Source organism: Sturnira hondurensis, unplaced genomic scaffold, assembly GCF_014824575.4.
Source record: "Sturnira hondurensis isolate 20B ecotype Veracruz unplaced genomic scaffold, ASM1482457v3 Scaffold0010812, whole genome shotgun sequence".
In the NCBI taxonomy this organism is placed as follows: Eukaryota; Metazoa; Chordata; class Mammalia; order Chiroptera; family Phyllostomidae; genus Sturnira; species Sturnira hondurensis.
In genome coordinates, this window is record NW_028083443.1 from 2,275,393 (window position 1) to 2,297,326 (window position 21,934).

General features: G+C 40.5%; 1 protein-coding gene across 4 annotated transcripts in view; it reads left to right on the forward strand.

The window, feature by feature from the left end:
- The window catches only part of SCEL (sciellin), a 104,720-nt gene that overhangs the window by 48,038 nt on the left and 34,748 nt on the right, over nt 1-21,934 (forward strand). For 3 of the 4 annotated variants that reach the window (XM_037059378.1, XM_037059375.1, XM_037059376.1), the window contains exons 9-18: nt 5,394-5,474; nt 7,830-7,895; nt 9,650-9,709; nt 13,626-13,670; nt 14,838-14,897; nt 15,195-15,254; nt 15,620-15,679; nt 16,632-16,691; nt 17,852-17,911; nt 21,361-21,420. In XM_037059378.1, the coding sequence (XP_036915273.1) occupies nt 5,394-5,474; nt 7,830-7,895; nt 9,650-9,709; nt 13,626-13,670; nt 14,838-14,897; nt 15,195-15,254; nt 15,620-15,679; nt 16,632-16,691; nt 17,852-17,911; nt 21,361-21,420 (612 nt within the window). The remainder of the gene's footprint in view (nt 1-5,393; nt 5,475-7,829; nt 7,896-9,649; nt 9,710-13,625; nt 13,671-14,837; nt 14,898-15,194; nt 15,255-15,619; nt 15,680-16,631; nt 16,692-17,851; nt 17,912-21,360; nt 21,421-21,934) is intronic. The other variant, XM_037059377.1, reaches the window with a different exon arrangement.

Genomic DNA, 21,934 nt, shown 5'->3' on the forward strand with positions numbered 1-21,934 from the left:
CTCCATCTTGTTTTGAATCATCAGTTTGACCTCCTACACAGTGGTGTGTCCTAACAGTATAATAGGGGCAGTTGTGGAATAAGGATTGTTGAGCTAATGACGCCTCCCTTGGTCAGAGAAATAATAATGCAAGACAACCTGTTTCTATTAGATTTTCATTGGAAATACCCGGAAGGGTATCGGTTGGATATAGTGTGACAGAGAGAAAAATAGCATAGGATTTGACGTCAGAAAGACTAAATTGAAACCCTGGCTGAGCCAAGGACTAGCCATGTGATCCAGGGCATATTACTCAACATGTTTGAGACTCGGTGAATAATAATAGTATTAATGATGATGATAACGATGATGATGCACAGTCCACAGGATAGATGTATGGATTAAATAAAATAATGTATGTGGAAGCCTGGCAAACTGGCGTGTTGCCGGAATTCAGTACATATGAGTTCCAACTCCTTTGTCATTGTTGGAATAAAAAAAATAAAATCTGTGGGATACAAAAGCTAAGCACAATAGAAAGTGAAAAAGAAACTAATGATTATATATTAGAGTCAATTATTCTCGTTTCAGCCTAGACCTGTGCTGCAATAACAGAAATATTCTTCACAAAGTCAGTTTCGAATTCACGGAGCTAAGTATGTTTAAAAAAAAAAAAACAAATGAAAAGAAGTGACATCTGCAGTAGCACATGAGAAGGAAGCAATATGAACAGCTTTACAGTGTTATTTCTTTTAGCTCTGGCCCTTGAGATACTGTCTGCAAGTTTTCATGCGTTGCTCGTGAGCACTGCCATTTTACCCCTGAAAGTTACTCTTCACAACTGTAGCCACTAACGTTGTGGCATCGCTCCTGCAAAGCTCTGTGGGATTGAGGGAAGGACAAAGGGGAGAGGGGGTCACTTTATCTGAGCTTAAACATTGCATCTCAAAGTGGCATTCAGACGGGATCATTCCACATGAATGTCTCGTTTCCTTTTCTTCAAAACACTCCGGGCCACAGCTTCCTGCTTCACTCCTGCATTTTAATCCCCATGCTTGGCATCACATCGAGCTCCTGGCACGGCATGAATGATTTCCCTCATTGCCCTAGAGGGCTTGGATTCCGTCGTTGGTGGCTGTCATTGCAGACAGGCAACTGGAACCTCCTTTGAGGTGAATTGAAGTGAATGTGGCATGGCCTGGCCCCTGCCCAGCGGGGGTGTGAAGTGCATTGCTCTCGGAAATAGATACACTGCTCTGCTGTTCTTGGCCTTGACAACCACACGCCCACCTTTTCTTTCCTGGGTGCGCTCCAGACAATCACTGCAGTTGGTAGCCAAATCTGCTGCTCGACCCATCTTCCCCCCAGACACGCCCAATAAGTATTTGCCGGCCTTTTTGAGGCCTTAGCCATTCCAAACTGGAGGAAATTTAACTTTTCATTGGTGGGATTCTGGCGTCAGCGCAGTTTGGCATCATCCGTTTTAATCCTCCTTTTCGTCTGATTACGCCTCTGCTGCCTGTTCTAAGATGCCCAGTGCCCCGTGCAGATCTAATATGACCCAGGACCGACCACCTTCTTACCCCTTTCCTTTACCCCTGGGAGAAAAACATGCAATCAGTGAATCCACACAGATATAATAAAGACATTATCCTGTGAGTGACATCACATGATCTCCCCAAAAGGGATATTTTTTAAGAAGAGAAGATGATGGCAACAAAATAAGTCACTACCTAATTGCAAAGTCTAACTCTGAGCCAGACTGGGGAGGCCATTTTTTTGTAAACCGTTTTTTTCAGGCATAGCACGTGACAGAGTAACTCACCTGAGCCCCTGGCGCCTACTAGGTGGTTGGCAGTGGAATGACCAACAGATTTGCCCTGTAGGACAGCGAAACTTGCAATTTTGGAGGTTTCAGACTCCTCTACAGTGTGCATTTCCTTCTTCACCAAGCAGAAATTCATCTAATTGCTCCTTTGATTCATTTCATGCATCGTTATCGGACACCCCTGTCCTACACAGTTCTACTACTTAAGATTTAACTATCCTTCTAAGAGAGTTTAATCCAGTGTGGAGACAGAAAATTATATGTAATGCAAAATAGCGTGGTACGGAGATTGTGCTATGAAGAAACATAGGGATGATGCGTTCCCCACAGCTTTGGGTACCCCTAGAGAGGGTAACACCCAAGCCAAAGTCAAAGGGGCCAGGAGGAAGTGTCCAGGTAACAGGGAGAAGGCAGTGCGCCAGAGAGGAGCCAGAATGCAGTGATGGTTGGGATCACCTTAGGTAGGAAGTACAAGCAGTTAGTCACAGGTACAAAACTGGGTTCAAGTGGGGAAAACCACCACCACAGCACTAGACATTTCCTGAGCACTTATGGTGAGTCAGACAGTGGCCTCCTGCTTTCCAGGCCTTCTCCCGGCTTCAGTGCCATGTCAACACAACAGTCGGAGACCCGCCATGCTCCATTCTCTGCTGCACTACTGCCCATCACCCAGAGTGTCGCTACCATGCTCTGCCGAGAAAGCCTCAGGACCAGTTCAGCTACACTCTCCCTCCTTGGGGCCATGGATCCCCATGGGAACCACAGTCATCACTTTTTACTAGCTGGACCATCCCACAAAACTGTGCATCACTTAACATCACCCAGATGCCTCAAACTCTCCACAGTGCCTGCTTGCACGTGTCATTCATTAGCATTGAGACTTGCTGCTCTTTAACCTCGTCTCTGACTGACTGGTCTCTCCCTTTGCCGGGTACTCCCCGGGGCTCCTGCTCCCACAGCCTGTCAGCAAGGGCTGTCTTTCTCCTAACCCCTCATATCACAGGGTTCTGCTTGCTCCTCATTGGCTTTTGCTATCAATTTTAATGCCCTCCTCCTCAACCCTCCTCATCTTCTTCAAGCCATGCCTTTATGAGCTTCTCTTCCTCCCCGGAATTGTCTGAAGGCCTCTGAGTCACTCACCTTCATTCTTTGAAGGTGTTGGCACCAGGCTCATTGCCTCTGACAATCACGCCCCTGGTCATAATGCTGGGAGATTTCCAAATCTAGGGAGAGGATCTCTCCCCAACCCCACCTCTCACTTTCTTGACTTCTCCAATGAGCTTGTCCTTCACCGGAGCCCTTGTAAGTAACCACATTTTAATTTCAAAGTGTTCTCTCTCTCTGGCTTTCATTTTCTGTCTGTCTAGCTCACTTCCTTTAGTTTTCTGATTCTAGAAATTCTTCAGCCCCACCTCAACCACCAATCCATTGAGTTTACTATCTTTTCACAGTTCTTCCCTTCCTCACTCCCCACCCCCGCCATTTCCTCATTTCTCTCCGTGTCCGTTTTAGTTCTCACAGTCCCTCATTGTCATCACTCCATGTGTATCCCTCCCCTCCCTTGCTCTTATTCTTCTGTTGTACTCAATTGGATGAATCATAAACTTACTTAAAACCAACTCTCTGTATATTCTCTTGCTGCCCCCAAAGCAGCTGAGTATGATAAAATAGAGTTAACCAGCCTTGTTTTAATTACATGAGTACTAACCTCCACTGAGACATTGGAGCTGCCCAAGGAGCCACTAGGAGGCAGTGTAGCGGGGCAGGGGTGGGTGGGGCTTACGGAACCAGGTGTCCTGGTTCACAGTCCTCCTTCCCCTGCACCATCAAATTTAGCCTCTTGCTGGATCCCATCTTCATATCTAACTATTCTAGTACAACTCCTGAACCTACCAACCTTGAGGGAGCTACGCAGTTCTCACTTCCCTCTTCACTGCAGAGCATCTCAACATCACTACCTCCCATTTTATCTTAAATCTACTCCTGTAAAGTTTTTACACCACCGTTCCATCAAAACTTCCCTTCTCTGGGTGACCAATGACCACTATAATAGTGCCCAAACCATGGTAACTGCCAATCCGGTTTTATTTGATCTATCGGTAGCATTTGGCATGGCCAAGTACTGCTTGAAGCACTAATGCTCCTTGATATCACATTATCATAGTTCTTTTCTCCTTGGCCAGTTCTCCCCACACCCCTTTGCTGTTTTCTTCTCGCATTTTTAACATCTACAAACATTGCAGGGCGCAGGGCCCAGGGCCCAACACCTGGCCCACCTTTCATCTCTGTGCACACTGACACCCTTGGCAATCTTGTCCGATTTCAAGTATTAAACATGCCCATGACACTGACTGTGTTCAAGTTCATGTGTTGTTCCATGGATGTTCTCGTGGCTCATGTCCTTCAAGTCTTGACTCAAATTCTACCTCACAGAGTGGCCTTCCTAGGACATTCCATATAAAATACTGTCGCTACCCCATCAGTCTCCATCCCCTTACCCTTCTATTTTTCTTCATAGCACTTTTCTCTGTCATGTAACTGTTTGTGCTGAAAGCCTTTTGCGAACAGGGAAATGGGTCACTCTGTAGAGTGCTTTATACATAGAAAGCTACCAAAAGATGTTTGTTAAATAAAAGCATGATCTCATTCAGTCCTGACAACACCCCAGCGATCCTATTAGGAGGTTTATTATAGATACAAACACCGAATCAGGTTAAGTCATCACCACACAGGCGACAATTCAGGCAGTTGGGTGTCGAGCCCGCACACTCACCTAGGAAGCTGCAGAGGCCAGACAGGCACATGGAGTCTGGTCCCAAGGCTACTTTCACCAGATATGGAGTTTATCTTGAGGATAAAACGGAATAATCCAAGTGGCTGTAGGGGTGAGGGGAGAGACGTGCCCGGGTAAGATGCTGGCTCCATCCAAAATAGGCACAGTTCACATAATTGCCTTCCTCCAGTTTATAGGTTACCCGATCATACCAGCTTAGAGGCCACCTGAGCACTTTGTTGAGAAGTTTAGGCTGACTGTGTGTGTGTGTGTGTGTGTGTGTGTGTGTGTGTGTACACACATAGGAATACATATGCTTCCTAGCATCCAACTGGCCTGTACTGACAATATTAAAGTCAGACTTAGTGAAGAGCTTCACATCAACTTCACCTTGAGGTCTGTGGAATTGCAGACCTTCCTTGCCATTTCTGTGGCAGCCTGATAGCTGACATAATTCCCAAAGAAGCTTATCTGTTAATGCCCGAGAACCACTTACTATGCTCCTGTGCTGCCCGCCCCAAATGCCACGACTAGCTAGATAGCCCACCAAGATATTAAGCTGTTGAAAGAAAAAATTGCGTTTCAAACCATAATTAAAGAAGATACAACTTCCAAGCATTTGATTAAATATTTAAAGTATCCATAATTTAAATAGTTGACTTCTTCAAAGTTTAGTGCTTTCAGTGTCCTCATGTTTAGAGGGTTTTAGATGCATAAGATATTTTCATGTAGGTAACAAATGCATTCATTTAATAGATGCTGAAACAGACCGTGTTTCCATGGTGAAGTGAACTGCTGTTTTCTATTTTAAAGGGAACCAGCTGCTCACCCTCCAATACCGCCAAAGCCCGCGTCTCCCGCTTTATCTCCTAACCAGCTGAGACGGGATAATAGGTGAGGCCCACCTAGCACTCCAAAATTTCCAAAATGAAGAAGTTCAATGTAGACAAAAGCAATTGAACTGCGATCTGCCTTGCATAAATTGTGGGTTTGTCTTGTGGGTACACTGGTTGAAGAAGTACTTGTAAAGCTTTTCTACTTCTATTTGTCAACACAAGTGCATGTTTGCGTTTGCCTTTGAGGACTTAATGACCATGACTTGTTCCTGGAAAGACACTTTCAAGACAGAAACTGAACAGTGTCCATGCCCAGGACGTGTTCTTGTGCAGGGCCCTCTAATTTATGCACGAGGAGCCCATATGTGAGGAACCCCTCTCTGTCCCTCTCTTTGTAAATATATATGTACACACACACACGTACACATATTTGGCTTATATTCACTCATAGTTAAGTTTCCCATTACGAGCTATGATTTCTGATGAAAGATGTTTTCAGAACTTTGTGTGACCGCTCAAACCCTCCCTTAGGTGAAAAATACCTTTACGTAGTTCTTTAGCCTTGTTTTAGTTAAGGAAACCACAACTGACTTCAAAACTATCACAAATTTTGAAAAATGTTCTAATTAACTTGTCTCCAAAGCAAGAAAAAAAGACAGACTGCTTTCCCACTTCGAATCTCTGACATTTTGTCATTAATCCTGAGAAACAGATTCAGAGACCTGAAGGCCTCCCCATGTGTTCCTATCAAACCATTTAATAACCTCAAGTCATTTTTCAATATGGACATTGTACATTTCCACCATTTGTGTGAAATTAAAAAATGGTATCTCAATGAAGACAATGCATCATATCCGTTTCATTGCCTGCCTTTGATGCTTTTGTATTTTTGCCTTTTGATGGTGATTTTTTTTTCTTTGACAGCATGTAGGACAGTTCTAGAACTACTCTTCAGTAAGAGGGTAACTTCAGCTAGAAAATGCTAATTAGGCAACGGACCTATGTAGCATTACGTATGTGTTCAGCCTGTTGAGTCAAAAACCCTGGTTTGAATTTCTATCCAGTGAAACTTCCCAGGGCCTTTGAAATATCTTTAGGATAAGAAGATACATTTTTTAATGAGTCAAGAGAATATTTCTTCATTGAGTTAATTAAAAATATAGGCCATATTTAAAACTTTTTATTTGTACAACGGTTATAATTATGCTCTTAAAAATAACTTCTCAAGCTTTTTATCTTATCTTATAGTTTCTTTTATAATATTGACCAATTAAATCTTAATTTGAATAGCATTTTTAGGGGGCTAAAATAAATTAGATTTAGTACTTCTTAAACTCTAAAATCAGCGACTCTAGAGCAGTGAACTTCTGTAGATTCAAAAGAAGCTAAATTTCACGGGAATTGGTCTAATCCATTTTTCCTACTCTAATTTATTTCTTCTACCAATGATCTTAAAAAGAAAATTAGGGCAACTTACATGCTTTAAATCTTGATTACTTTAATCACAGCAAGATGATTTTAATGAAAGAATATGAAAGAGAAGTGTTTCCTAAGTAATTAACACACGTCCTCAGGAGTACAAAAAAGTGGTTGAATACAGCTTCCCGAGAACAAGCCAGAATGCGAAAGTAGGTCAATAAGACACTTGGAAAAAGAGCAAAGCTTTATGTCATAAATTAGGACAGAACCTAACACTGTAAAATTTCATTCTGTCCACTCAGTGTGGTCATTTCTCGGTGGAGGGGTATCATGAAAGTTTTAAAATAGTTCCCATCGTATCTGAGCAGTTATATTTCTTCATAGAATTCAAATGGAATGTCTTTCAGAAAAAGATCATTCTGATGCCTGATAACAAAAATGATTCTCAATCTTTCAAAATATATCACTATCTAAAAGAGATAAGTATGGAAATGTTTTATTGATGACTGGAAACTAAAATAAAATGAACATAAAGTGGCCCTGGATGGTGTGGCTCATTTGGTTGGAGCTACGTCCCATAACTGAAAGGCCACAGGTTCGATTCCCAGTCAGGGCCCATATCTGGGTTGTGGGTTCCACCCCTGGTCCCCATGAATGTGGAAGGCAGCTGATGGATGCTTCTCTCTTGCATAGACGTTTCTCTCTCTCCTTTCTTCTCTCTCTAGAAGTAATGAAAAAAATGTCCTCAGGTAAGGGAGAGAAAAGAACATAAAATGAACATATTTAAAATAGATATTTTTGTATATATTCAGTGGTTAAAATATATTAAATGAGATAGGCTATATTGCAAAGGTAGTATATTGGACTCTATAATCTCAAATAGTGTTCCAAAAAACTTTGATGCTTTTGAACATGAATGCTTTCTTGTAAATTTAAATTAACAAAGAAGTGTTTTCTTACCTAACAAACATTATCTTTAATTTCTAAAATACAGGCAGATTGGTCCACCCGTGGCGGGTGTATATACAGAAACCAACAGACCTGCTGAAAGGAAGTTAAGGTACAGTGAACGGTTTCTATATCTATGTAATTGTAAAAATGATCAAGTATGCTTTATTAGGACATTTAAAAACACAAAATAATTAATAATAAAATACATAAAATGAGTTTTCCAACTGGCTTTAATATGGTGGGTAATAAACAGTTTTAGATGTATGTAAGAATTTTATTTCTTTAATTCCTACTCTAATATTTGCATTAAGAAAACAACCAAAGTGGCCTGAACATAGTAACAGAATCAGGTGAAACTGCTTAGGCACACACCTCTTTGTTGCCAGCCCTTGTCCCAAGGTTGGTGCTAAATAGGTGAAAATTCGGCCGTTCGACTGAACGTGTTCTACGGAAGCTTCGCCTAGAACTCCTGTGTGTACACTCCTGTGTACGCTCCTGTGTAATCAGGTCCCATCCAACCCCGCCTGCCTCTTCGGGAACAGGCTCACGGATTGTGCCCACGCCTCTGGGGAAGGTTCCCCGTGACCGCTCTGACTCACGCCTGCTGTCTGGCACATCTCATCTAGTTTAGTGTTTGTTGTGGATATGTTGTCATGATACTGTTTAAAAAAAAAACATTTTGGAAGTTAGTTTTTGAGCCAGTGCTACTTTATATGAAAGATGATTTATTCTGGTATCACATTTTTACGGAGTCAAAGATATATTTTAAAGGAGAGTAGTTCAAATTTAACAGGTCAATACGATAAGCCAATTTTTATTATGGTAAAAAAACACCATACGTTTAGTATTTTAATTATGATAAACCAGTTTTTCAGTCGAAACTTCCTTTGGACTGAAAACATTTTCAAAATTCAAAACTTACATGTTTTTTAGTTTTTTATAATCATTTGCTTTGACTCTCAGAACAGAGTCTGAAACATGCATCATATTGATCCCTTACCTTTGGAGAACTTCAGGGTTCTCTCTCCCCGGTAACTTCAAGTGCGGCTCTACCGCAGCGCTTCCCCTATTGCGCCCCCTGTGGCATAACCTGCTATTGCAGGCTCGGGAGGGAGGGTCGGAGGGCCGGACACACAGAGGCAGTGCAGTTAGACAGAGTTCTCTGACCTACAACTTCTCTAAGCTTTCATTCAGTGTGCATGTTTATCTTCTGAATCTCCGAAAGCTAGTTACACTTCCCAAATTTACTTGACTAACAATTTTTTCTTCATGGAATCCTAATCTCTATTAGGGATTGTTTGTGAAAAACAAGTCTTAATTACAGGGAAACATATAAGGATTTTCCCAATTTTTCTCATGATCAACAGGGACACACATGGGTCTACACTGTATGACCTGTTGTATAGTTTACAATGTACTTTCTTTCCCTGTGGAAGGCGAGGCATGAGTTAATCATCTGAATGTGTTGCTTAATGTTTCTTGGTTCTGGTAGAAAAATTCTGAGCATACTTCTTTCCTTACTGGTGCAGTTAACTGTATTCTCTTTCCCATACCTTCTTTTAGGTATAGAATTGTGTAGCAGCCAATTACATCTCTGGGAAAAAACTGTAGTTATTTCAGTGAGCACTAGGTGGCAGAATCAACACCCAGGTGGAAGGACGGCAGTGGAGAGGGGTGGGGTTGGTGGTGTGTGTGTTTGTGACGAGCTGATATTATAGAACTATTGTTATTCAGTTAGGCTCAAAAAATTCATAAATAACACATGAACTAATTCTTTCTTCACTGAGAACAGATGAAAGAATTTCACTGTTTCAAAGGTGGCTGTACTGCCATTGACGTGTATTTATGTTTCATTGTTTGAAGGAGTGAGGATCTCGAGAACATCGTCAAAGTGGCCACTTCACTTCAGAAAACTGACAAGGGGTGAGATCTCAGAGCTCTCAGCTTCTTTTTTTCCTCTGTTTCAAAATGTTTCAAAATGCTTAATCAGTACCTTAAACTCCCCACTATAAACAAAATTCCAATGCTGTTCATTATGTAGAATTTAAAAGAAGAATCGGTGCCCGTAGATGTGTCCCTGAAAATTGTATAGCAGATGTTTATAGGTGCCTTTCTTCCTCTGCTTCATTTTCTGGTAACTGCATGCATCCTAGTGACCTCAGCTGTCCCTGGTCTTGACTCCATTCCAAACCGTAAGTCCTGTACTTACGTTTCTGGCCCAGATCTCTGTTTATCTGTCTCCCTAGCACCCCCATTTACAATGTCCTAGGCCACACTGAACTTCCTTCTCAAATAGGCCATTTCCTGACTTCTCTTCAATTCTATCATTCACTGTTCTGGGATCATTCCTGATCTGCCCATGTCTTTGTGCGTCTGTGTAGTATAAGACACATGTGGATTCAATGTCTCTAGTGTCCCTCATGCCCCATGACCTCAGTCTCTTCAAACTTTCACTGACTCGGGCCTAGGTTATAAGAGTAGCTGTCCAGGTTGGCTGACGCCCCTCCCATCTCTGCTCCCATCTCTGCTCCCACCACTGCCAAAGTTATTTTCCTAAGATTCTGCATGAACAACCCTCGGCAGGCTCCCCGTGCTGCACTCAGTCACATGAAACCTCCTTCAAGGCCCTTGCTCACCAGGCTCCAACCTAACATTCTAGAGTTATTTCTGACTTCACCCTTACCATTACCCTGCATTCAATACCAACTTCGATTACTGCCTTTCTATAGTTTCCAGCTACTCTGCCTTTGTTTATGCCATTTTACCCAGTGGCAGCCCTTTCCAGCCTCTCAATCACCAGACCAGTCCATTCAGGGCCTGCCTGTTATTCAGGATCCAAACCAAATATCACCTCCTCTGTGAAGTCTTCCCTGAGTGATCTAGTGAAATGTGACTTCTGTTCCTCTACACTATTAGAGCTCCATTATTTCTATTTTACAACAACGAATCATACTTGGTGCTATTTCATGTTATTTATATGTACCTGTCTCATGGTCCCTATCATCTCTTAAATGTCTTAATGCAGATATTGTTTCTTACTCATCATCTGTCATTTACTGAGTCTGACCTGATGCTTCGTACAAAGTAGGCGTTTATAAAGGAGAGTATGGTAAAATAATGATGAGCAAGCAGTGAGAAAACCTTGGGTCTAAACGTTTCATAGTTTAAATCCCCTGCCTACGATTTTTTCTTGCTTCATGAACTTGGTGATGCTGAGAGTGTTGTTAGGGATTAAAGTCTCAGCCAGAGAACCGAAGAGGAAGACAGAAGCAACATTTAGCTCTTCCGTGCAAATTCATCCACAGAAGAGCTCTGAGCCCAGGAGGGAGCTCTAGGCAGTCTCCTGCATGTTTCCTCTCCATTTCTTCTCTCATCCAAGTGCCTAGATATCTAATTTTATTTACTGACTTTCGTTTGAGGTAATGTTTTGTTTTTAATCAGGATTAAAAATAGTTTGGGGTGAGTCGGAGTGATGTTTAAGAGAGAGAGAAGTGAGTGATACTATAGAGAAATTATGATTTGTCATCGGTCACACAGAAACAACGAGAGCTACAGTGAGTTTAACTTTCCCGTCCCCTCTCCTTGGCCACCACGATGCACGAATTCCACAGCCAAATGCATTCTTCCCAGAGAGACAGGGACTTTGGCCGGCCAGGGAAAGTGTCTGCTGCATCGATAGCTGGCTGCTGTTTCTGTGGGACTTTCACAGGGACTAGAAATAGCTTCCTTTCTCCCAGCTGCTCTTTGTGATGTTCCTTTGTGTGATGGGCTGTTACTCTTATCTGATTAAGAGTGCATTTAATTTATTGCAAATGCAATGGTGAAACTTAATATCCAAAGCGTTCATCGATTTAAGGTCATTTTAAAAGCTGAACTTCTTCATTCAGGATGCAATCTCCATTTTATTTAATTTACCACAGAGTATCTTCCCATGATTTATGCTAATTTTCTCTGATAAACACAAGCAATCCCCAATTCTGATAATCTCATCATTGTGACTCATACCAGTCAGAAAGGTCTGTGGCTAATATTTACAGGTTAGCCTAATATTCTTAGGTTTGCTCTCTCCCTTGGGGACACGGACAGGTTCACAGCCCCAGAGTTGGGAGGTAGGGTTTCAAGCAAGCAAAGACAATGGGGCATTGTGTGTCGGGGGACTGGATAATGTTCGTCCCACACTGGGCTAGAACATGAGTAATTTTTTTCACAGTCAGTGACTTTTCTGTTTCAGTATTTTTTCTCAGCCTTCAATCCTACCACCAAACACATAATATCAACCAAAAGGGTTCATGCGGTGGTTGCTGATTTAATGTGTTCTTAAGGGTCTCTAAGAGGATTGCTCCAACGGCTATTCTGTTGCTACCTTGAGTCAGGCACCTTCAAAAACGCATAAGTGACTGGGCAACTGTCCCTCCCTAAGGCTAAGCCAAATTCTTGGCGTTTCTAAATGCAGTAAGGAATAAACATAGCCGCCATTTTATTAATGAAAAACTTAGTGTTGATGGGACCTGTTTAGTATAAAGGCTAACATTAAGGTAAGGCTTGCCAGCCTTACCTTAGTAAGGTAAGGTACAGTAAGGTACAGTAAGCACTTTATACTCATCAGCTTATGGATTCTTTTCTGAGGTGGGTACCATTAATATTCTCGCTTTACGGGTGGGAGAGTCCAGGCAGTAAGACATTAGGTAACTCAGCCAGAGTCACCAGCTAATACCTGGTGAATCCTGCCTTGGAATCCAGGGATCCTCACTTAGGAGCCTGAATGTGTAACTACTGAGTTGCTGGGCCTCACAGCTTCCTGGTTTACACCAGCGATGAACCCAGAAAAAAATAGAAATATTTAGAAAGTGTGGAAAATGTGTGATTCTACATCAGGAATAAGAGAGAAACAAAATTTGTGAATGGAAACATGAGATGAGGAATGCAAGAGAAACGGGAGCAGAGTGGGTGGACCAGACAGGGAAGGATGTGTGAGGAGTGAAGGAGAGCAAGCAACCTGGCGAGGCTGGGCTTTGGGGGAGAGGGCGGAGCTCACGCTGTTCTAAGGGATACTCTGGAACCCAGGGGATTCGCTCAAGCAGGTTGCCCCCAAAGAAGCAGCCAGTAAAAGCTTGATGGTTCTCGAATACGGAAACAGGATACCAAATTTAGCTGGCCTGGAATGAGGTTGAGGAGAATTCAAGAAAGTAGTCGGACTTACCAATGAACCAGTGTTCTTTTAGCAGCTGCTCTGTGCAAGTACACTGTGTAAAAATAGGACCTATACTTAGTCAGTGTACCTGTAATTTTGATTCAATTAAAAACCAGTATTAAGCATCTACTGGATGAAAGACATTATATTAAAGACTAAAGAGAATCCTAGGTAAAATGCAGTTCTAAATTTTAAGTGGCGTGTGTGTGTGTTTATGTGTGTGTGCGCACACTCATGTGTGTAGGAGCAGGGCCATGAACATGAGAAAAATGTGCAGTTAATAAGTTAGATGTTGCTGTTTCGGGGATCTAGTAATGTGAGTGCCATAAAGGAGATACACACAAAAGAAAGGCTGCAAGGATTCCAAAAATGGAGGGGACCCTATTCAGTTAGAAGACTGGGAGAGATTTCTTGGAGAAAGAGGTATCTGAAGACAGCCTTGATGGATAGATGGCATTTCCGTAATTGGTGAAGGCGAGACATGTGTTGTACTTCAGAGAGCTCAGAAATAGTTGTTTCAGTCTACGGCCATACCACCCTGAACGCGCCCAATCTCGTCAGAAATAGTTGTTTCAAGGTGAATCTGCCCTTCGACTCTAGGCGGGCCTTTACTGATGTGAGATTTATTTATTTTTTTGCTTCCAAAAGAGAAGAATTGGATAATATCATCAAAATGAACAAAAGCCTGAATAGGTAAGATTTGAAAACACTTATTTTTTGCCTTATTACTGAATTACATATTATGACTTCTCCTGTCTTTTCAGTAGTTGAGTGTGAGGACCCACATTCTGAACTAGTCAAAAGGGTCCTACAAATATTGAATAAAAGGCCTGCAGAAATCACCATTTCATCATTATTATGAATGGTTATTACAATCTAAGGATTCTAATATTAAAGTGTCTTTGATTTTTTTCTCCATTTGTTCCGTAGAGCAGTTAAAGAAATGACCGTATTTCTCTTCCTGAAATATGAATATGTTAGCACGTAAACAGAGTTAGGTTTGATCACTGAATGCTGTTAGTTTAATGATTACCAAAACCACGCATTATCTCAGTTAACATGACCTCCTTATTTTGAGTCATTTATAAATGCATACTATAAAATTATAGAAATTGCAGTTTGTGTTAGAGGTGTGTGGAGTATTAGTTATCTCTCTGTTCCTTTGCCTTCTACTGTATTAAAGGGACAGGGACCCAAGTGAAGGAGAAGCAAAGCAAATGTCGAAGGAGTTAATTGATTGAGAGATGTGGTTTTCCTATTCTGTTCTGACAATAAGGATCCATATGATTGACTGTCAACAACTCACTGACATTCGCTGCTTCTTAGTTTTCTCATTTGTTGATCTAAGGAGTGGGTGTTGGGTCATGAAGCCCAGACTCCATGGCCTGTTGAGGCCAGGCTGGTAAAGGGTGAAGGCAGCTGACTGGACGGAACCGAGGGGCGTGCCCAGCCATAGAGCCCAGCTGTTTCTCGACCTCATCTGGTTGATGCCACATGAGAACTTGAGCCAGTGTTGCTGGACAATTTCAGGAGGCCCTGGAAATCCAGATTTCTTTGTTTCACAGCCGTCATGTACAATAAATATAGGCTCACATTAAAAACAAAAACATTCCATGAATGCAAACAACACATCTGTATACCTGTTACAGGTCTTGTGTCCCCAACTTGTGACCTTTAGTTCCCCGGCAGTTTAAATTTTGATTCTATGAAAATATCTGTTTGAAATAGAGCCGTTTCCAGAATTCTGCCTCATCTCTTCCAATAAGCTTCTCTTTCCTATCTTAGACGTAAATTGGTCTGTGTTTTCATACAGTATCTGTTATTACCACTGACAAGGTTTTGTATTTCATACATTTGAAGAAATCAAGGTCTGGATAGCATCTTCAGAACAACTCCCAAGGCAGAGCAAATAGAGAAAAGGTAAGCGCATCCGTCTCCAACCTGAAAATGCGATCTCCCAGGTTGCTTGTCTCATCCCTTCACCCATTATCTGGGAGGGAGGTGTGTTACTGTGGCATAAACAGGTACCAGCCATCGGGTAGGGCCCTCAGTATTGTACGCGGTCCAGACCTAATTCCTCACAAGGGTTTCCGCTCTGACATTCATGAAGTAAATGAGCAACTCATGAGGAACATTTATTGTATCTGACCTTTCAGGATACCACACAATTTTATTTCAATATGCAATTTGTAGTTTGAATTTCTTTGTGTTTTACAGAGCCCAAAGCCTTGAAAGTCTCATCTTTCTGAATGCCCGGACAAACAAAGATGGCAGAGGGTAAGGTCTGACTAAGACTCTCGCAGGCCTCTCTGACGGGGTCCTAGACTGTACACCATCTCCCAAGGGGAGGCCTCTTGCTCAGAACCAGGGCCAGGAAGGCTGGTGGACCAGGACCCCAATCCTTTATGACTGATTTAATCATAACTGAATAATGGCTGGGACTTGACTGTTAGGATAGTTAGTATATCTTGTCAGTATTTTATATGAGTAGAGCCACTTAAATATTTCTACAGACTTCTAATGCTTTAGGTACTGATAACATCTTACTCCTGTTGTGAGAAATCTGCTGCTATTGTAAGAGATTGAGTTTTCTCTCTCTTTCTCTGCTGCTTGCTGCTCCTGATCACCACAATGTTTTAAAGAAACCAAGGCCTTGGAAGTCTTATTAATCTTAATCAAAGGACTGACAAAAATGAGAAAGGGTAAGTAAAACTCCTAACTTGATGGGGCTCTCTTTTTTTCAGGTTAGCTTCTTATACCTCGTCAGAAATAAGAGGGTTATGTTATCCTCTGTCACAGATGAAGTTGCACTTTTAGGCCTATTAGAGATAGTAGTAAGCAAGGGAGTAGGATGAATTCTGTCTCCATAGGACCACACATTTGAGGGGCGTTAAAGTAAGTTTGGGAAAACCTGCTACACAATGTCTTATTCTGTACTTTCTGAAACAATTAAAAAATGAGCCAAATTTTACATTTAAATTAAGAAATATAAAGGACAAAATTGCAAAGTGAGAGGTATGTTACATTTTTCTGAAGTGATTTAAAACAAGTACTCCTGTGGAAATTAATAAAGGGAAGTTAAGGATGATCACATCAAAGATTTTTCTGGCCATTTGGCCCTGGAAACCTCTGACACCCTTTCAAGGACATTCTAATTTGCCTAGATTTCAGATAAAATTCAGATGTGACCTAACTGGTATAAAGTGTTCATGGTTTTCCAAAGAATCCAACATCTCACAACAGATAGCAAAGCAAAACCCAGGGCAGATAAAACTAACAGAGAGTAAGAACTGCTTTGGTGTTTCTGAATCTTGGTTATTTTCACCCAGATTAATTATGATTTCTTCTCAGTGCCATTGAGGGAGTCTCACCTTTAGGTTTGTCTTCTTCTGTGTCTGATCTCTTTGGCTCTGACCTTCACTTTGGACAGTTCACAGTACATTCTGTGGGAATTTACATTTACACATTACCCAACTAAATCCCAAAGATTAATTTCACTATATTATTTATAGGCAATTTTTATAATAAAAATGAATTTAATATCAGTAGCATAATTTTCTCTATAATCTTGAATTGATCATCATTAATATGGAATATATATTATATTATATATACACACAATTCTTTGAAACTATCTAAATCCTTTTTTTTAAGAAGTGAAGACCTTGATTATGGTATCAAAGTGGATTCCAGAGGAAGTGAAAATACCACTGGGTAAGACTGATTAGTGCCTTAAATCTGATATCTGTGACAATAAGATAAAACAATTTAGCATTTTAATTTTATAAACATATTTTATCAGCATGGATTTGGACAATAACTATGGACCACATGACCTTCTCTTCTTGCTCTCAAAAAATCTTTTATTTTTGAAGAATTGTCTCAATGTTGCATTTTCTCCCAGATTTTGGAATTTTATCTGGTTTTAAGGCTAAGTTACCAAATTGAATTTTGTGTGTCTAAAAAAGCACGGTGTAGATGATGTTTTCAAAGTAGATCTCCAAAATGACGAAGATAGCCAAGAGCAAGGTTTGACTGAAGCCCTTGCAGGTCAAGCTCCCTAAGGAAGGTGGTCTCTGAAGGCAGCCGGAGGGAGGGGCGGGGCAATCACACGCGGGGAGGAGGGCCCTCTCCCACTTCTTCTCTCCCAGGGTGTGGATGTGGAAGCAGTGCTCGGTCACAGCGCTCTTGACATCCTTTTTGTGTCCAGGGTCCACTCGTTTTGATGTTGCTCAGTGCGTTTTCGTGGGGGAAACACCTGTGCTCTGAGAAGTGGGGCATTAATTTTTATACCATCTAAGGTTTTTTCCTTTTTGTCCTTTGTAACTCACCGTAACCCAATTATATTTAAAAGGTTTGAGTTGGGGGAATGGTTGTATTTATATGAAAGCATATATTCTTATTATTTAAAAATATTTGTTATTAATATTTTCAAGTTTTAGTATTTTAAACTTACCATTATTATTCACATGACTCTTATCTAAAAACAGAATAGGTGATTCTATCTGATTTGCTGAGTAAAAAATGTATACTCTGACTGGTTCCAGCACAAAACTTGTCTAACTTCAATGCTGACCATTTGGGGTCTTCCAACAAGATGTGTTTGAGGGCAAAGTTGATTTTATTCAAAACAGGTTTCACATATACTTATGCATTTTGAAGACAAAACAAAAAAACCAAGTTTCTTGCTAATGAAAAAGGAAACAAATGGTTTTCAGCTCATGATGTAAGAAAATTTCCATTTGCCTTTAGAGCTTAAAAAATGACAATGATAGAGAACTCATATGTTTACCACGTAAGTTTTTCAATCGTTGTTCATTTGATTAGTGTTTTATTTTAACAACATTCATTAAAATGTATTTGCTTTCTCAAAGAAAACAAGACCGCAGTGGGCGTATTAAAGTGAATCCTGAAATGAATAAAAATATCAAGAGGTAAGGCATTCAAAGCATTCCTTCCCTTTGTCTGGCATTCGTAAGCATATTGGCATTCTGAGTGCTTGTTTTCAGGAGATTAAATTGAAATTCAAGCCAAAACAGACCTCTCATTTTCCAAAACACATACTGAGCGATTCTATGTAACTTATACACAGAAATGATCTCCTGCATTTTATTCTTGGGTGAAGTTTGCTGTGAGGTAGATTCTGAGATATTAAGTGGAGATTTTGACTGACATCTTCTGAGCTTAGTGATTTATTTCTATGTGTGTGTGTATGTATGAGTAGTATGTGTATATAGAGGGTGGGATGAAAGTAGGCTTGTTTATAGTCGTCCACTTTGAAAGTTATACAATTATTAATAAATACTAATACAAGAATAAACTGTTTTTGCTTACAATTGTAACCCTCCATGTGGATGTGTGTATACATAAGTAGTGTGTGTGTGTAGGTGTATGTGGATGTGTTAATTAGAGTTCTTCAAAGAAACAGGACCAATAGGAGATGATAGATAGATAGATAGATAGATTTAGTATTAGGTATTGGTTATGCTGAGCAAGTCTCAAGATCTGAATTTAGCAAGCTGGTGACCTAGGTCAGCCTGTGGCATCCAAGCCAAAATCTGAAGGTGTGAGAACCAGGAGAGCTGAGGGTGTCAGTTCTAGTCCATGGGCAGGAGAAGACCAAAGTTGCAGATGAAGCAGTCAGGCAGACGAAGTTCTCTTTCACTCAGCCGTTTTGTTCTGCTCACGACTTCTGCTCATAGGATTGGGCCTTCACATGCTAGTGGGGCTATCTGCTTTACTCAGTCTATGGATTCAAAGGTTAATCTCATCTAAAAACTCCTCCACAGACACACCCAGAATGATGTTTGACCAAATCCCTTGTCCCCCTGTGGCCCAGTCAAGCTGAAATATGAAATTAACCATGACAGTGTGAGCATGTATGTGTGTGTGTCAGTAGTGTGTGTATATGTGTGTCCAAGTGATATATATGTGTAAGTGTATGTATGGGTGTGTGAGTAGTGTATGTGTATATATATGTGAACTGTCCTCACACATGTAGTGGATGTGTGTGCCACATGTGTTATGTGTATGAAGTGTGGTGTGTATTTAAGATGAAGAGGTTAACCAAGTGCATTGCATTAGGAGTTCTAATACCCATGAATTGTCAAGTAAATCTGGAAAGCTTATGTCCTCTTGCTTTTAATTTTTAAAAAAGCAGATGGAATATATTTATTTGAAACTGAGCTTGTTGGCATGTTGCTGGAAACAGCATACCAAATAATTCCATGTGGTTTTAGTTGAACTCTTTTCCATTCGGTTAACCCAGTACATGATATTATTAGATTCTAAAATGAGTCACTGGTGCCTGCAGGCGCTGTGAGCAGAGCCAGGGCTTGGCCAGCTGGGGCACCTGCTGTCCGGCTGTCGTCCTGTTCTCAGCAACCTGGCTGGTCAGTGGCCCAGAGACTGGGACAATTTCGCAACCAACAGACTGAAAAGAAAGCACCGATTTCCTTGGCTGCTTGCAGATTCAGGGAGGTAACTTGAAGTTGTGACTGTGAGCGAGGAGTCCAAAGGTCCTGGTGCAAATTCTGTCCCTGTGACCCGCCAGCTGTGTCCCTGTGCCTCAATGTACTCATGTACAAAATTGGAACCATAATGCTATCTTGCCTAGCACAGAGGAGGTACAAGTAACTGTTAGCAGTAATAAAGATCATGTGAATATTTGTTTTCTTAGTGATTTAGATACCATTCAAACATTTAATTTACTTTGAGTCTAGAAATACCCATGTCTTCCTTTCTGATTTTTGTTAGAGAGTATTTTGAATCATGACCCATTGTTTTTCTTATGTTGGTATGTCTGTGTGTATACACACGCCTATGTGAGCATGTGTACACAGACATACAAAAGTGTGTGTGATGTGTATGTATGATTACATGATCGTGTGTGTATGACTCAAGTGTGTATGATTCATTGTGTGGATTTGTGTGTGTTTGATTACATATGCACCATCCTGTAGATCTTTTAAAAGTAAAATAAAGATTATGTTCCCTCCCTTATTAAAAACTCTCAGCATTATCACATTTTAGGTAAATAAAATTCTCATCCTTAGGTACGGCCCTTTACTGGTTCAACGACGTTTAGCCTTTTTCTACTCCAGGCTCATTTCTGTGTCATCGACTTTATAAACTTTGAAATTCTAATAACCTTGCACCGATATGTATTTTGTTTAATATGTTTTTAATGTACTGAATGCAGTTTTATATTATCTTTTAAAAGCTGAAATATAATGGCAGCAGTTTCAGGTATCTAACATAATTATTCAATATTTATATATATTGCAAAATGAAACCACAATAAATTTAGTCAACAAGTGAGGTGATAGAAATTATTTTACTTAGTCCTTACTACTTAATATGTTTAAAGAGATCAAGGTCTTTACAATATAATCAAAGCAAACTGACAACCAACACAAATATTACAAAGGAGGAGTCACAATGCTTTGTGTTGTGTTTTAGGTATTTTGTGGGGTTTTTTGAGTTTTCAAATCTAGCCATAGAATTCTAGGAATTTTTATTTTTAACTACTGGCATTTAGATCTCATATATGTTGTCTATGCAGAAACCAACAAAGTGTTAAAAAATCAATAAGGAGTAGACTGGAGTAGAATAGCTCTCTCTGCTGGGTTATGTCATTATTTGTATGAAAAAAGGTTCAAATTCTTTTTGCTGCTTTTAGCCTGGGTATACCCACTCTTAGACATTTGGAAATGAGTAAAAACTTGAGTTAGTATCCGGTTCCTTCTATATATCTGTATCTTTGATATATAGACACAACCACAGAGTTTTATGATATGATTATAGTAGGACCACAGGGTATGGAAAAATGGTAAGAAATGCAAAATTCCATGAAGGTCAGAAGCAGATATATTAAAAGGTAAAGATAAAGTACTGACATGTTTTCAGTGACTATGAAGAATTTCATATACAGTAAATATATTTTACCTTTCAGAATGCCATAGATTTTAATCTTTTTGTTGTTTGTTGCCAACACAGAACTTTTTTTGGAGGATCCCCCCCCCCAGAAAAAGAGGATACCTTCTGGAATTTTCCATGAGATATATTTATAGACTATTGCAAAATGTTCAGTGCAGCCAGCAAAGGTTGAGATTGTAGCATTAAAAACCATTACAGAAACAGAGTCCCAGTATAGCTTTACTACTGGTGTAATGGCTCCAATGTTAAAAGATTGTCTCACTGAACCACAGTGAGTTTTAGAGCTGTAGAAAGCCCTGCATGCTCTGCCTAGTCCCCTTTAACAGTCTTCAACTCACTGATGGGATCTCATTAAGTTTTTATACTGTTTGTGGATTTTGATAAATAATTTTACCCACTCAGTAATAATCTATCATTAACCTCATCATTTCCTAATGTGTTAAAGGGGACAGAGTCTTGACAATCTCAACACGGCGACCCCTGAAGCAAACAGAAGTACCTCAGGGTGAGGATTATGTCTTCTCTTTCTTCCTTCGCCATTTGTGGCACCTTTAGAGAGGCTGTATGGGGAAGTCTCTGAACAGGAATCAGAAAGTCTGGACTCCATTAGTGGCCGCATGGGTGCCTTGCACATGAAGCCTGCATGGGCTTCTTTAGTTACAATATCAGGAGAGTTGTGGTTCTTCCACCTTTTCACTGGATTATTTTAAGTGAAATAATCACTCAATTGATTATTTCACCTGATTATTTTAAGTGAAAAATGAGGGCTAGGCTAAGTGAAATGAAGGAAAATTCACAGGGAACCAATAGTGATGGGAAGGAAACTGGGACTCAAATCAACGGTGTGGTGTCCAGAAGCAAGAAAGAAACAACCCATCAGAAAAGAAGGAAGAAATGAGAATTCAAAAAAATGAGGAGAGGCTTAGGAACCTCCAGGACATCTTTAAACGTTCCAACATCCCAATTATAGGGGTACCAGAAGGGGAAGGGGAACAGCAACAAGTGGAAAAGTTATCTGA